Source organism: Chrysemys picta, chromosome 25 (genome assembly GCF_011386835.1).
Source record: "Chrysemys picta bellii isolate R12L10 chromosome 25, ASM1138683v2, whole genome shotgun sequence".
In the NCBI taxonomy this organism is placed as follows: domain Eukaryota; kingdom Metazoa; phylum Chordata; order Testudines; family Emydidae; genus Chrysemys; species Chrysemys picta.
In genome coordinates, this window is record NC_088815.1 from 3,793,179 (window position 1) to 3,807,266 (window position 14,088).

The 14,088-nt window shown below is 46.4% G+C and overlaps 1 protein-coding gene across 13 annotated transcripts in view; it reads left to right on the top strand.

Moving 5' to 3' along the window:
* Positions 1 to 14,088, top strand: part of PIP5K1C (phosphatidylinositol-4-phosphate 5-kinase type 1 gamma) — a 69,825-nt gene that overhangs the window by 32,237 nt on the left and 23,500 nt on the right. For all 13 annotated transcript variants that reach the window (XM_065578348.1, XM_065578349.1, XM_065578353.1 and 10 more), the window contains exons 2-6: positions 3,906 to 3,937; positions 8,738 to 8,830; positions 9,184 to 9,314; positions 9,965 to 10,082; positions 12,525 to 12,677. In XM_065578348.1, the coding sequence (XP_065434420.1) occupies positions 3,906 to 3,937; positions 8,738 to 8,830; positions 9,184 to 9,314; positions 9,965 to 10,082; positions 12,525 to 12,677 (527 nt within the window). The remainder of the gene's footprint in view (positions 1 to 3,905; positions 3,938 to 8,737; positions 8,831 to 9,183; positions 9,315 to 9,964; positions 10,083 to 12,524; positions 12,678 to 14,088) is intronic.

The following is a 14,088-nucleotide window of genomic DNA, read 5'->3' on the forward strand; positions in this document are numbered from 1 at the left end:
AAGCCAGCCCCCAGAATCTCTCTGTATAGCTCTGTAAATATGCATGATGCTTTCAGAAATAAATCCAGCCCTTGCCCCCAGGAGTGCTTATATTGGAAAAAACAAAGTGAGACAGCAGCCAGAGGAAGGGGAAGGAAAGGGTTAAGGGTTAAATCGAACAGAAAGGGGTATTGCATTGTGCTGCAATCAGAATTCTCAGCTCTGAATGTTGTAAAAAAGTCAGTCAAATGTACAGAACATCCATTGCAAAAAACGAGGGCTGAGATGGAGACGGGCAGAGAGTTGGAGTTACAGTAGAGTAGCCTTTGTATGAAGTGACTGCCTTGAAAATTCTCCCGTGTGACTATGGACTTCTCGAGTTACATTAGCTTGTTCAGTGTGGAAACTTCCTAAAGGAGAGCTCCAACTCATCCATAAACCCAAGTGCTGTGTTTCGGGGCTGTATTACCCCTGGAGCCAAAGTTGTCAGGTTTTTTTCCACCAGGCCATCTGTCAGCTTACTTAAGAGATAAGCACAGCCTAATGCAGCACACTGAGTAGCCAATGGAATACTTTCGGTTTCTGCCCAGACTAGTTTGTTTATTTTGAAAGATGGTTTTTTGCTGTCAACGCTGTTGTCCCCGAAACAAAATTTGTTCCAAAGAGCCGTGATCCCTTGCCCCAGGTGGTTGGTTTGATCACCCCTACTCCAGACAATCAGTGTGGACTCTGCACTTGGAACACAGACAACATTAGACACTCCACATGCTGGGCACTAAAGCAGCTTGTGGTAATTATCACAAAATTAAAGATAATCTCTTGCTCTGGAATTCGGACAATGTGCAGAAAGATTAACTCCCGTGGAATACAAAGCTGTAGCAAAAGGGGCCTTAGCCTCTACCTTCCTACCGTCAGCACAGAAAACGTAGCCCCTCTGGCTCAAATTCTGCTCTGTTACACTGTTCACCTCCATTGACTTCAACAAGGCTACACTGGTGTAACTGGGAGCAGAATCTGGCCCTTTGAATCATGCCTTCAAGTAGGTGGCGTGTGTGTTGGCATTGAGAAGAGGGGCCTTGTCCTGAGGAACTTACAATCTGGATAAGCAGCACAGGCACACAGGAGACCATGTTGTGACCTAGAAAGGTTGTGAAATGGTTTTCTGACTGCTCATCATCCTAGCAGAAGTTAGTCCTATGAGCTCTGAAGTGGGAGTGAGCGATACGATTTATGCAAAGAACAGTATCGGTTGCTGAAGATAGGCCCTGGATTCCATTCCACTGTACTTTCTGCTCATCCTTCCTACTGGTCATTTACCTGTTGCACTTGAATAAGATATAAGCCACGGGTCAGCAACCTATGACACGTGTGCCAAAGGCGGCATGCGACCTGATTTTCAGTGGCACTCTGCTGCCGGCCTGGGGTTCCGTCCGCCGGCCCCCTGCCAGCCAGGGTCCCAGCCATCAGTCCCAGGGGCTCCGCTGCCAGCCTGGGGTCCCAGCTGCTGGCCTGGATGGACGGAACCCCGGGCTGGCAGCGAGCTCAACCCACTGCTGGTCTAGGGTTCTGTCCGCCGGCCCCCACTGTGGGTCTGGGGTTCCATCCGCCAGCCCCTGTAAATGTAAACTGTATGACTGGCATGGAAAACCTTAAATTAAAGTGAATAAATGAAAACTTGACACCACTTCTGAAAGGTTGCCGACCCTTGATATAAGCAGTTCTGTTTGCCTAGGGCAATCTACCTACGGCCGGTTCAGCTCCAGCTGTGCTAGCAACATCGAGGGTGGTCAGCCTGCCATCACCATTCAAAGCACCAGGTTGCCTAGACCTGTTCCATGGAAGCCACTATTGGCCTGTTGATGCTAGGTCTCCTCATATTGCTAACACGTGGATCTTGGGCCGTGGATGCAGTGGTAAAAATTTGGCTTGGTCTTCACTAGGAATATTTATAAACAAATGAGATCATCTTCTAGCACAAAAGTGGGAAAACTACGGCGGGCGGTCAGGGGACAAGTAGTGGGGGGGTTAGATGGGGGGGAGTTCTGAGGGGGCCAGGCTGTTTGGGGAGGCACAGCCTTCCCTACCCGGCCCTCCATACAGTTTCAGAACCCCCATGTGGGCCTCAGGCCAGAAAGTTGGCCCACCCCTGTTCTAGCATCTGTTCAGAAAGGGCCCAACCCCTGGCGACCAGCAGGAAGCACTTTTCTTTCTGTTGTGAGATCTGTTTCCTGGAATATAACGGAAGGAATAGTGCCCTTGTCATAGGACCCTGTAGATGCATTGTTGTGGCATCAACATGGTATTAGGATGTTCCTGCTAATCTCAGTTCTTGTTGATACTAATTTTGAACCAGATCTTGTAGTGCTGCCACTTGGTTGAATCTCTCTCAGCTCTTCAAGAAGGGTGGGCATGACACATCCCAACTTACTGCGAGCATCCCCTCTTTGTCCGAAGAGCTTTTGGGTCAAGCTGTGATAGTTCCATAATGTCTGACCGAATGGGAAAGTCTGATCAGCAGCGCTGGCTCCCTTGGCCTGCACTGCTCTTGGACAGAAACATCCTCTTGCTCCTCCTGCCTTGCTGAAACAGCTACTCCTTAGACTGTAGGAAATCTGCATTTAGGCCATAAGCAGGAGCTGCATCAGTTACATGTCTGCCTGGTAGTTCAAGGGCAGGTTAAGTGGGGAGGGGAGGCTGTGTGTATGAAGCCTTTGTTCTGTGCAGAGTGAATTTCAGTGTTCTGCTTTGCAACATGAAATCCTTCATTTAGAAGGATTAAGGATTGTTCAATAGTCTGCTGATCCTATCGTTCCTGTCAGCCTGGAAGCGTGTACAAGGCCCGTGTGTAACTGGAAGCAGGTAACGCTAGTTAGGCAGCCTCACAGTGAAATCCATTATTTCTTCTTTCTAAAAAGGGCTTTTCCCTCCCATTTAGCACATTGGCTCTTCCAGCAAAACTCTCCATGTAAGGAGAGGCTTACTTGCTTAACTTGCAAGCCCTTAGGGCAGCTCTGCGGGGGTGTGGTGTATTGCTGAAAGGGCTCCTTTTTGAGCAGCTCCTGATGCTTGAAGTCATCCAGGGTCAGCTTCATGAAAGCCATAACTCTCCAGAATTAGGGCCGGTTGAGTTGTTGATACCGTGCACATAACTGCTTGGGTTTGGTGTTCTTTCTTTCTTTCTTTTTGGTTTGAATGAAAATTCAGTAGTGCTGCATTCGCCCATTCTAACAGCCCCTTGTTCTGTTAGTGTGCTCTGGTTCAGACAGCAAAGAGGGCTGTTCTCATTTAGAAACGTGCATGGCTCAGTCTGCAAAGTTTGACTACAGCTAAGGTGGGAAAAGGACGGGCTTGTGTTAAGGTGCTAGTGGGACATGCTCAGACTTTGCCTTCCTGTGTGACCTTAGGCAAGTCATTTAATCTGTGCCTCAGCTCCTTGTCTGTAAAATGGGAATAATACTTTCTCCCTCCCCCCCAGGGTGCTATGAAGGCTAATGCTTTAGTGGGTGTGGGGCTCCATTCAGACCAGTCTTTCCTCTTGTTGAGTGGCTAGAAGAGAGCATCATAAAAGCCTCTTTGGGGTCCTCTTTGGGCTTTAATTAAATAATTCTTCAGGATAGCCCAGTCCCATTACTGGAGGAGCAGCAAGAATAGGGGAAAGTTACATAGTTGACATAACATTTTTAGAGTAAAAACACCACCGAGAGCTAGAAAAGAAGACATAGGCACCCTATGAGCGTCTAAAAGCCAAGTTGTCCAGGCTTGTTCTTTAACTTGGGACCCCTGCGCTTGCAGAAATGAAAGTTGGGCAAAAAATTACTGCCTTGTTTTTTCTGGCAATTTGCTTGACTGATCAGCTGTTGGGATAAATGCACCTGCAAAGAGCCTGTGACCATCCTCCTACTGACCTACTGTTCTTCTCTCCTCAGGTCTGGCACTGAAGAAGACGGCCCTCACTGAGGTGAGTTGCATACTGCTGTTTAAAACCTTCTGCAGAGGGGGGGAGAGAACACAAATAGAGCTTTTATGGTGCACAGTTGAAATGGAGGAATGTGCAAGGTGGAAGAGTCATGGTTTTTTTAAGTAAATCTTGGTGTTGATGAAGGTGCCAGGTTGGCAGCCTAGGAGAATGAGGTCCTCTATCTTCCTACAGCATGGTTGGCAGCAGGGCAAGGCATTGAGGGGTGGGGTGTTTTTGACCTATAGTGATCACATCTGGGGGAGGGTATTTTTCATGATCCATTCAGCCTTTCTGTCTGCTGACTGGCAGTGAGAGGGCAAATTATGGTGATGGATTTTGTGATGTTGATATGACCATTTGGAACTGGACTGAGACCCACCAATTAATCTATGTAATATTCAGGGATTCTCACTCTGAAGGCTAGAATGTCCTTTTATGTATTTATACCTGCTCCTGTATTTTTCACTTCATACATCTGATGAAGTGGGTTCTCGCCCACGAAAGCTTATGCCCAAATAAATTTGTTAGTCTTTAAGGTGCCACAAGGACTCCTCGTTGTTTTTGAGTCCGTGTGGAGCACTGGAAATTGCTACAAGCATGGCTGAGAATTCTTTTTATTTAGAGTATCAGCAGATTGACTCATCACTGGGATTTGTTACTGATCAGTTCAAGTTCTCAGCTATTTTGACTCTACAAATTACACCTGTGTGAGAGCATGGGCTTTTAGCTACAGTAAGCCACTTTTAGTCACATGTATTTGTGCCAAGTCAAGGATCCTAGACCATTGTAATAACAGCAGAATCTCACCCCATCACCACCCTTACTCTACAGATAATTTTCATGCAACAGTTTCATTGGTTGTATGTGGGGAAAGTGCACAGATGGATTTCTGGGCCCAACTGCCACAGTTCAGCAGGTTCAATCACTGGGATTCACAGTTTGTTAGTGTCCAATTTTTAACTTCTTGGAAATTTTTGCTTTTTTTACAATATGACTTCGATAGCACGGGTTTTCAGCCGGTTTGTGTGTGTGTGTGTGAGAGAGAGATCTGAGGTGGGCCATCTCACCAGTACTCCATTGCTCTCCACTGGGCTCTGAATTGGGACTCAAGAGATCAAATTCCATTCCTGCCTCAACCTTTCTGTATGCCCTTGGACAAGTCACTTAATCTATTTCATAGAATATCAGGGTTGGAAAGGACCTCAGGAGGTCATCTAGTCCAACCCTCTGCTCAAAGCAGAACCACTCCCCAGACAGATCTTTACCCCAGTTCCCTAAATGGCCCCCACAAAGATTGGACTCATAACCCTGGGGTTTAGCAGGCCAATGCTCAAACCACTGAGCTATCCCTCCTAACTGTCCAGTGGGGATGAAATGTCCCTACCTCTCAGAGGTTTTGAGAAGATAGTCTTAAGGATTTTATTACTACAGTGATGAAAGCCATGTAAGCACTTTGTTACCAATACAGGCCCAAAATTAAATCCCTGACCATCTGGTCAAAGCTCTGTAACCCTTCACCAGTCCTGAGCAACTCAAGCTCCTATAGTCTAACACAACAAATGTATCTACTGAAACTGGCCCCCATCTAAGTATTTGAACGCTCAGGTGGAAAAGCAAGTTACCTCTCCAAGCAAAGCACATTTTGTATCTTTATTAGAATAGAGATCCCAATAAATTGTGCTTCACTAAACAGCACGCAAGTCTAAATCGGAAATGGGGAAAGCTGCTGATAAAATTCCTAGAGCTGACACTGAACTTGCGTTTACACGTATTGAGAGCCTGATTTTCAGACCCCATCCTCCAGTTAAAGTCAATGGGAGCTGCAGGTGCTCATCTGAAAATCAGGCCTTTACATATTTATTCAGTTTGCTACTTCAGTTATCTGATTTCTAGTCAATGCTACCCATTGTAGCGACCAGTCCCACCCTCTCTCTGCTGCTGGGCTCATGTGGTTCAATTTTGGGCACTGGTTGTCGAATCTGAGTAAGCTCTTGGCTCTGGCTAGTGGTTTTCCCTGAGAATGAAGCACTGATAAGAGCAAAACCTTTGTAAAGTATACTCCTGGCTTTAGCAGCCTGTGATACATATAAGCTATGCAAATATAGCATCTCTTCCGCCCCCCGCACACGCTCAGTGGCGTTACTCACCTACCACTTGTCTCCGTACCTTTCGACAATCCCACTGCTCTTGGTACAAGAGGCTGCTCCGAGTGCTGCCACTGAGAGTGTGCGCCTCATCAACTCTTTGAAATCTCACCTTCAAATCCATCTGGCTCTTGTTTATGCTTTAATTTTTCCCCCTTTGCTAACTGTTCTGTAATGTTGTGCAGATTTAGTGGTTGTAGAATAAAACAAATATGATAAAAAGCTGCTATAAATGTCTTGGGTGAGGTGTGATATTGTGTGTGTATCTCCCCAGAGCACCATTGATTAGCTTCTAGGTGCAATTTGTAAAGTCCTGAATGTGTATCAGTGTGGTCAGGTGGGTAGAGCACTGGACAGACTCAGAAGACCTGGGTTCTAAATTCCTGACACTGCCACTAGCCTGCTGGAAGACCTTGGGCAAGTCCCTTCCCCTCCCCGTGCTTCAGTTTCTCATCTGTAAAATGGGGATAATGATGCTGACCTCTTTTGTAAAATGCTTTGAGATCTGATGAAAAGCACTATGTAAAAACTAGATGGTTACTAAGCACAGTAGAAGAGTGGATTATTAATTACATAGGGGATGGGTCCCAGGGATCACCCCTCTCTCGCTCATTAGCTACGATAGGTTATAGTTTGCTAAGTCGCTCTTGCTTTCTGGAGTTAAACACCACAGTTGGCAGCAGGGAGGATCCCGTGTGCTGGCCCCTGATCTCTAGGGTAGTGTTCAGCAAATTTTTGTTTGGTCCAGCTGTGTCAGACTTTGAGTAATAAGGATTGGTGGGGGGCCATTGTTTGTAGGCACCCAGATACCGTGCTGGGCCCTCATTTAACAATAATTATAATTTTCTATAAAGCGATGGCTCTGGGAGTATGAGAGCCATTCTCACACCCCCAAATCAACACCTAGTGGGAAATTAAACTTCTGGACAGGCTAACTCCTTCTTTCATTGCATAAATAAATATCCAGTCCTCTCTGGGACAGGAAATGCTCTGTGATGGTTAGAACAAGGGCCTGGGGGTCGAGCCCCTGCCCTCTATCCCCAACTCTTACTTGCTGTGTGACTTCAGTCACATAACCTGTCTGTGCCATTGTTGGTCAGTGTGTAAAATGGGATTAATTACCCACAGCATGGGGTGGGATTGCAATGGTTTAATTCATATTTGTAGTGAGTTTTGAGGTCATTGGGTGGAAGATGCAAAATGTAATGTTAACTACATGTGTGGAGTAATGGTAGTCAGAATGGCTGGAGTCTGCTGTAGAAATGTCCAGGACTACATAGTGCTTTATAGAAAGAAGTAAAGGCATTCAGTTGGTCCTGTCCAGAAGGCACTCTAGCGGCTTGGGTAATTGGAAGGAAATATTGCAATACTTTGCTGTAGTCTGAATAGAATCACACTCCCTTTATTGTAAACATCAGTGTTGATAAATTGTCAAGTGCAGCAGCATAGACCAATACCGCTGATGTAGTGTTCCTCCATGAGAGACTGCCTTGGGTCATTACATATTGTGCCTAGATGAGTCCTGTCTAAAGGTCTGGCTGTTGTTTGTTAGTGGCTTCACAGAAGCAGAATGCTCAAACACTATTTCTCCCCCAAATGTACATGGCGAGTCCACTGAATGTTGTTGGCTGTCTGTGACGCTTCTCAATCACCGCGGGTAGTGGGCAGCTACAGAGTCATTAAAGCAGCACTCCAAGGCAGAGATGTTTATAGGTGGATGGGACTGCAGAGAAACACTGCCTTGAATTTTACAATGTGCAGTTGGCTTGATGTGTCCAGCTCTGCTGCTGATTCTGGAAGGAGCAGATGGAGAAAAGACTGGGTAGAAAAAGAGACGGGACAGAAGAGCGGAGGGGCTAGCGATCGTTTTAGTGTTGGCACTCAGACCGCACTTTACGCACCTTGGCTACGTTTCTGGAGGAAACTGCTACAATTACAGCAATTCACCTGGCTTGGGGAATCAATTGTAAACAGCCGCTTGCTTAAGTGAAGTATCTCCCCATGAACACAACACTGGTGATTCGTTATCCACTCTGCTTGCTGGCTTTCAGATGGAGTATAAAGGGTTGGCTTTGAGCTCTGAAGCCCAAATGGCCTGATACTTATCTGAGTGGGGTGTTTAAAGACTGATCATTCTGGCTAGTATTTGATTCACATCCCCACAGTGCCTGAGCACCCCACAAACATGAATGCAGTTATTCCCCATTACCCTGTGAGGTGGGGAAGTATCGCCAGTTTTACAAACGGGGAACCGAGGCACTGAAATTAATTGTTTTGCCTTCATTATACGGGCGGTCAGAGGATCATGATGGTCCTTTCTGGCTTTTACACAGGGAGTCTGATGGAGCTGGGAAACAAACCTAGAACTGAGTCCCAATCCAGTGTCTTAACCCAAGACCATCCCTCCTCCCAGTATGTCAATATCCACAGTCCTGTGTGTGAGAAACAAACCCCTCAGAATGAGAGGGGAGTTGATAGCCAGCAGATGTATAATTTAGTGTTTAAAGCTTGCTGGTGCCAAATGCATCTGTATGCACTCTGCACAGGAATAAATGCAGACCATTGCATTCCTTATAACCAAAGCTGTGCCTCTTCTCTTCCTTCCGCTAGCATAGCTTTTCTTCACCACTTTGACCTGAAAACTTCTCTTTCCCAGGCCCCATCATTATCAGGACAGCCTGGAGTTGGCCAAGGAAAGAAGATAGGTCATCGAGGAGTTGATGCTTCTGGCGAAACTACCTACAAAAAGGTTTAATCTCTTGCTTGATTTCTGGAGGGTAGTGGCCACACATACAAGTGGGAGGTTGAGAATAGAATAGACTAGTATCAAGAAACAAATGGGGAATACAGGTGTGCAGTTGGCCAACCAATTTGGTTAGATTTTCCTGCAGTGTATTGTGCTGACCTTACACGCTACAAGCATTTTACAACTGTCATGCTATAGAAACCTGAGGCAGTCTATAGGTTGGCCTCTTACAAAGCAGCTAATATCTGACCCCTCCCACATCAGCATGATCACAGAGCAGCAAGGTTACCTATATGTGGGGGCTGCTGCTGTAACTTGCGGTGAATGTGCACTGACTGCTCTCTTCCTTCTGCTAGACCACTTCAACCACTCTGAAGGGGGCCATCCAGCTGGGTATTGGTTACACGGTGGGGAACCTGAGCTCCAAGCCAGAGAGAGACGTCCTGATGCAGGATTTTTATGTGGTGGAGAGCATTTTCTTCCCCAGGTAAGTGGACAAGTGAAACAAAATGCAGGGGCTGGCTGTTTCCTTTCATCATGCTGATTTAAAGGGGCTTCACTCTAAGCAGAAAGGTGGGCCCTCAGAATTCAAGTGTGCACCCATTTCTTACCAGCACATTACTGGAAGCATTCGAAATCATGGTGCTGCAGCTCAAGAGATGGGGTTAGATTTACTATGGGCTGTGAGAGATCTGCTTACTGGGCTTGTTAGCCTTGAAGCTTTCATTGCCTTTATAATTGTCGTCCTTTTTAACCTACCTATGTGGAATTTTCACCTCCAGATGTTATCTTTGTACTGAAGAAACCCTCTGAGCCAACAATATTCATTGGACCACTTCAGCTAGTGCAGGGCTGAGCTGTTCATGTGCAGGGCTTACAGAATCGAGATTCTGTATGTAAATACGTCTAGCCTTGCAAACGTCTATTCTCTCTTCCCAAGGAGTGAGTGTTTCCTTGCCAGATGGTTAAAATATTAGATCTTTTTGTGCTTAGGCTGGTGGCTTCTTGGGATGCCTTTTTACAAAGCTCAATTTGCCTTTTTTTCTTATCTATTAACTGCCTGGATGTAAATGTGTGAGTACGCGAGGCACTGGTGTGAAATAACACGCCTGCTCTTTTTCTACCCTTGCCATGCAGTGAAGGAAGTAACCTCACTCCAGCTCACCACTACCCTGACTTCAGGTTCAAAACCTATGCCCCCGTGGCTTTTCGGTACTTCCGGGAGCTCTTTGGAATTCGTCCAGATGATTATTTGGTATGTGTGGAGTTCTTTATGTCTCTGGGGTTAGTGCTAGGTATGAATGGGCCTGGCTAGAACTGCTTTATTTGAAGCCTCAGTAAAAGTGAAGATGGGGAACGCCATACCACAGTCTGATATGTGACCAGTCAGCTGCACGGGATTAGGGGTTTCCTTGGATTTTCGTTAAATTCAGTCTCCAGATAATAGCTGGGGGAAACTGAGGCATGGAGGCAAGTGATTGGGTCAATATCACAGGGGCAGTTGAAGTCAAATTTGAGGAGAGAACATAGAGAAGAAAGCCAAACACCCCCCACCTAATAATTGGTAGCTGGAGACTGAGGTAAGTACTGGGATTAGAGAGAATCTCTGATCCTGTACATCAAGCAGATGCCAATGTGAGGAAGTCTGTGATGGTGCTTCTCTTCTTGTACAATCTGGGAGAAAGACCATCTGGAAGTGTGGGTCTGAGAGGCTCGTGGTCTTCTGGTATTTCTGCTTCAGTTTGCTGAGGCCATTCCCAGCGAATGAGGTCTATTAGGGCACCCTCTGTTAAAGGAAGAATAGAATAATCTACTGTCATGGAGTCTTTAAAGTGCATTTGGTTAAAATGATATGGTGGGGTTCCATATCTATTACTCACTGATAATGCAACAAATGCACTCTGTCTACAAGAAAAAAGATGAGTATTCTAAACTCCCTCGGGACCTCAGGGAAGATGTTTTCTGCCTCATGCATCATCCCCAGTAATAAAGGTTTAACAATCTGAGAGTAGTTAACACTTGGTAATATAAAAATCAGAATAGACTCCAACTTGCTCTCCTAGAGCTGAAATGGCTCGTCAGGGCTAACCAGTATTCTCCCGTCAGGTCACTGACTGGATTTGGAATAGACTAAGGCCATGTCTACACTATGGGTGCTGGAGTGACACAGCTACGGCGCTGCTGTAGTGTAGCTGCTTCCTACTGTGACAAAGGGGTTTTCCCATCGCTGTAGTTAATTCACCTCTCCGAGAGGTGGTAGCTAATGACGGAAGAATTCTTCCGTCTACCTAGTTGTGCTCACACTAGGGGATAGGGCTTAACTACAGTGTCTGTTGTGAACTTTTCCTACCCCTGAGCAACATCAGTTTAAAACTTTAATGTAGGTCAGGCCTCTGTTAAAGTTGGCTCCTGTATGTAAGTGGTTGCACCTCGTCTTGCTGATAGCAAGGCGAAGTTTCTTGGAGGCGGGAGCAGATCTTCTTAAGAAGGTGCCATTTTTATGTAACCACTTTGCCCATATCTGCAGTTAGTCAGAAATGAGGACTGAAAACATACCAGCGAAAATGAGCTGGTACGATGGGGCTGCTTGACAACAACAGAAATCCCCATCTGTGCCATCTGGGATAATGCTTGCTGATTTGATGATAATGGTTACAAACTTGGGGGAGGGAGAGAGCCTGCCTGAATTCCAAAGGTCACAGATCTGATTTGCAGCCACTGCTTCCCCATTCTCTGGCCCACTAGGGCAGTGAATGCCTTTTAATTATGCATGAGATAATTAAGTTGCTAAAGTCTTGGATCGTTAATCCATGCAGTGCTGAAAGCTGTTTTCAGCATGTAATGATCGCATTTAATGTATTGCTCTGATTATGTCCCCTCTGTACTGTCTGCTTTACCCTGCCTTACCTTCTTCAAATATCAGCTCCTACATAATGTTGCCCTAACCCCTTTTGTCTGACATGTGCAAGTGTTTTTGGGGTATTGTATCCACACAACACCTCCTCCTCCCTTCTGCTCCTCATGCACATTCTGCTCTGGGAACTTGCTGTTCAGATTTCTAGTCCCTGCTCTGTTCTCCAGGATTGGGTTCTGAATACAGGGAAGCATAATTACCATATGCCTACTGAGACATGAGTTTTCTGGGGGGGTCCCACCTCCTTTTAGTTGAGGGTGTGAGGGACGCCTCTGCAAACCATGTATCTTTGAGCACATGGCAGAGCTTTAGTCTTGGGAACAGGCAGTGCATTTTGTTCCTCTCTGGCACTGCAGCACACAACGCTGAACAAGCTGGCTTGTCTCTTCAGATCTGACATTCTGTCTGCGCGCACACTAACACACTGAGGGAAAGAACCCTGTATGTGGTGGTGGTACAGGGCACAAAACGTTAAAAAGATTTGATGTCGTTCTGCAGCCTGGGTGTTACTGAAGGCAGGCAGATTAGCTTGACTCAGTGAGCATTCAGGGCACTCTGGACTGTAATGTATGCAGCTCTTTGTAAGCTGTCGTCCACCTAACCCACTGAGAGACCTAACTCCAGTTTAAGGTTCACAATTTCCATACTGCTTAATATCCCAGACCTCTGGATCTAGATTCCATGGGGTGGTGCCTTAGGAATGCCTTGCAGATGTATTATTCTGGTCATAGCTTATCTTGTGGTATACAAATGGCATCTTATTTTTTTTTCTTTCCTTCCTAGTATTCGTTATGTAACGAGCCTCTGATCGAGCTGTCGAACCCTGGTGCCAGCGGCTCCCTCTTCTATGTCACCAGTGATGACGAGTTCATCATAAAAACTGTGATGCACAAGGAAGCGGAATTCTTACAGAAACTTCTTCCTGGCTACTACATGGTGCGTATCAGGGCTTTGGTTTGTGGGAGAAATGTACACTTGCCTGTCCTCAGCACCACAAAGGGTGGGGTTTGGTAACCCAGCAGGGCTTCCTTTGCCTGCCTGCCTAGCACACGTGACTGAATGAACAGCCTATTGTGAAGCCTGACGTCGAAACAAAATTCAGCTCACTTGAAACCTGGAGACAGCTGAGCCATGTCCTGACAAGTATTTGCACCCTCCTCCTGCTTTACTGCTGTTGTGTCCCAGGATAGCAGATTATCATGCCTTAACTGGTGGAGGCCATAAGGGATGAAACTTTCTCCTCCCCTTTGTCTCCTATCAGATGCTCCTAGGTTTGTGAAGGCAGAGTGGGTGCGTTATTGCCCTGCTTTTGTGCAACTCCCAAGCATGTTTGTTTCGGGAGTACCCATCCCTACTATTTCCTGAACTTCCCCTGTGTGTGTGCTGCTTAATAGAGATCTGCTTAGCAACGGGCTGTTCTATTGTAGTGGATCCCTGCCATGGACAGGCCCTGGTACCAGTCTGTCAGCTGAAGCCTTTGCCTGTATCAGCCAGTGGCTGCAGCCTGGCATTTTCTAACCGACACCAGACTGGGGGTTGCTCTACAGCGCAGCAGCATGGTGGGTTAGCATGGCCGTGCACTGGGGCTCAGCAGAGACTTGCCAGGAGGAGAAACAAGAGAACCAGAACAGGAGCCCACTGTACCAGGGAAGGTGGGTCCCCCCCCAGTGGCAGGAAGCATCTCCTCCTACACAGCTGCATCTTAAGGCCCAATTCCTGATAAAAAACTGCATTCAGAGAACCCGAAGCCTGCAAAGGGGAAGCACTGTGCTATGGAAATGCCAGCGCTAAGGTTACCCACACGACCTTCACTCTGCCCCTTGTATGTGTGCATCGTACTAGTCTTTAAATACCTGATGAGCTATATTCCTCAGGATCCCTGCCTCACTCAGAGCACTGCACTGGGACTGGGGAGACCTGAATTCTATTTCTGGCTATCCCACTGGCCTGCTGGGTGACCTTGGCCAAGCCATTTCTGCTCCCAGTGCCTCAGTTTCTCCATCTGTAAAATGGGTGTGATGATACTTACTTCCCTTTGTAAAGTGCTTTGAGAGTTACTGAAGAAAAGCTAGATAAGGGCTAGGAATTATTATTCAGAAGCACTTCAGGCACCGAGGCTCCAGAGTGTAACTGAAAGTCAATGGCTCACTTTTGAAAATGGGATTTAAGCAGCTAAATCACTTAAGAGCTTTTGAAAATTTTACTCTGTCTGAGCATGTGCAGCATGCTAGGCAGGGCTCCTAGGATTAGGACATCTCAAACGAAAGTAGTAATTAGACTCTTCTTGTCCCAGGAACTTTAGATGGTTGGACAATAAAAATAATTATACAGGCTCAAACATGACTTC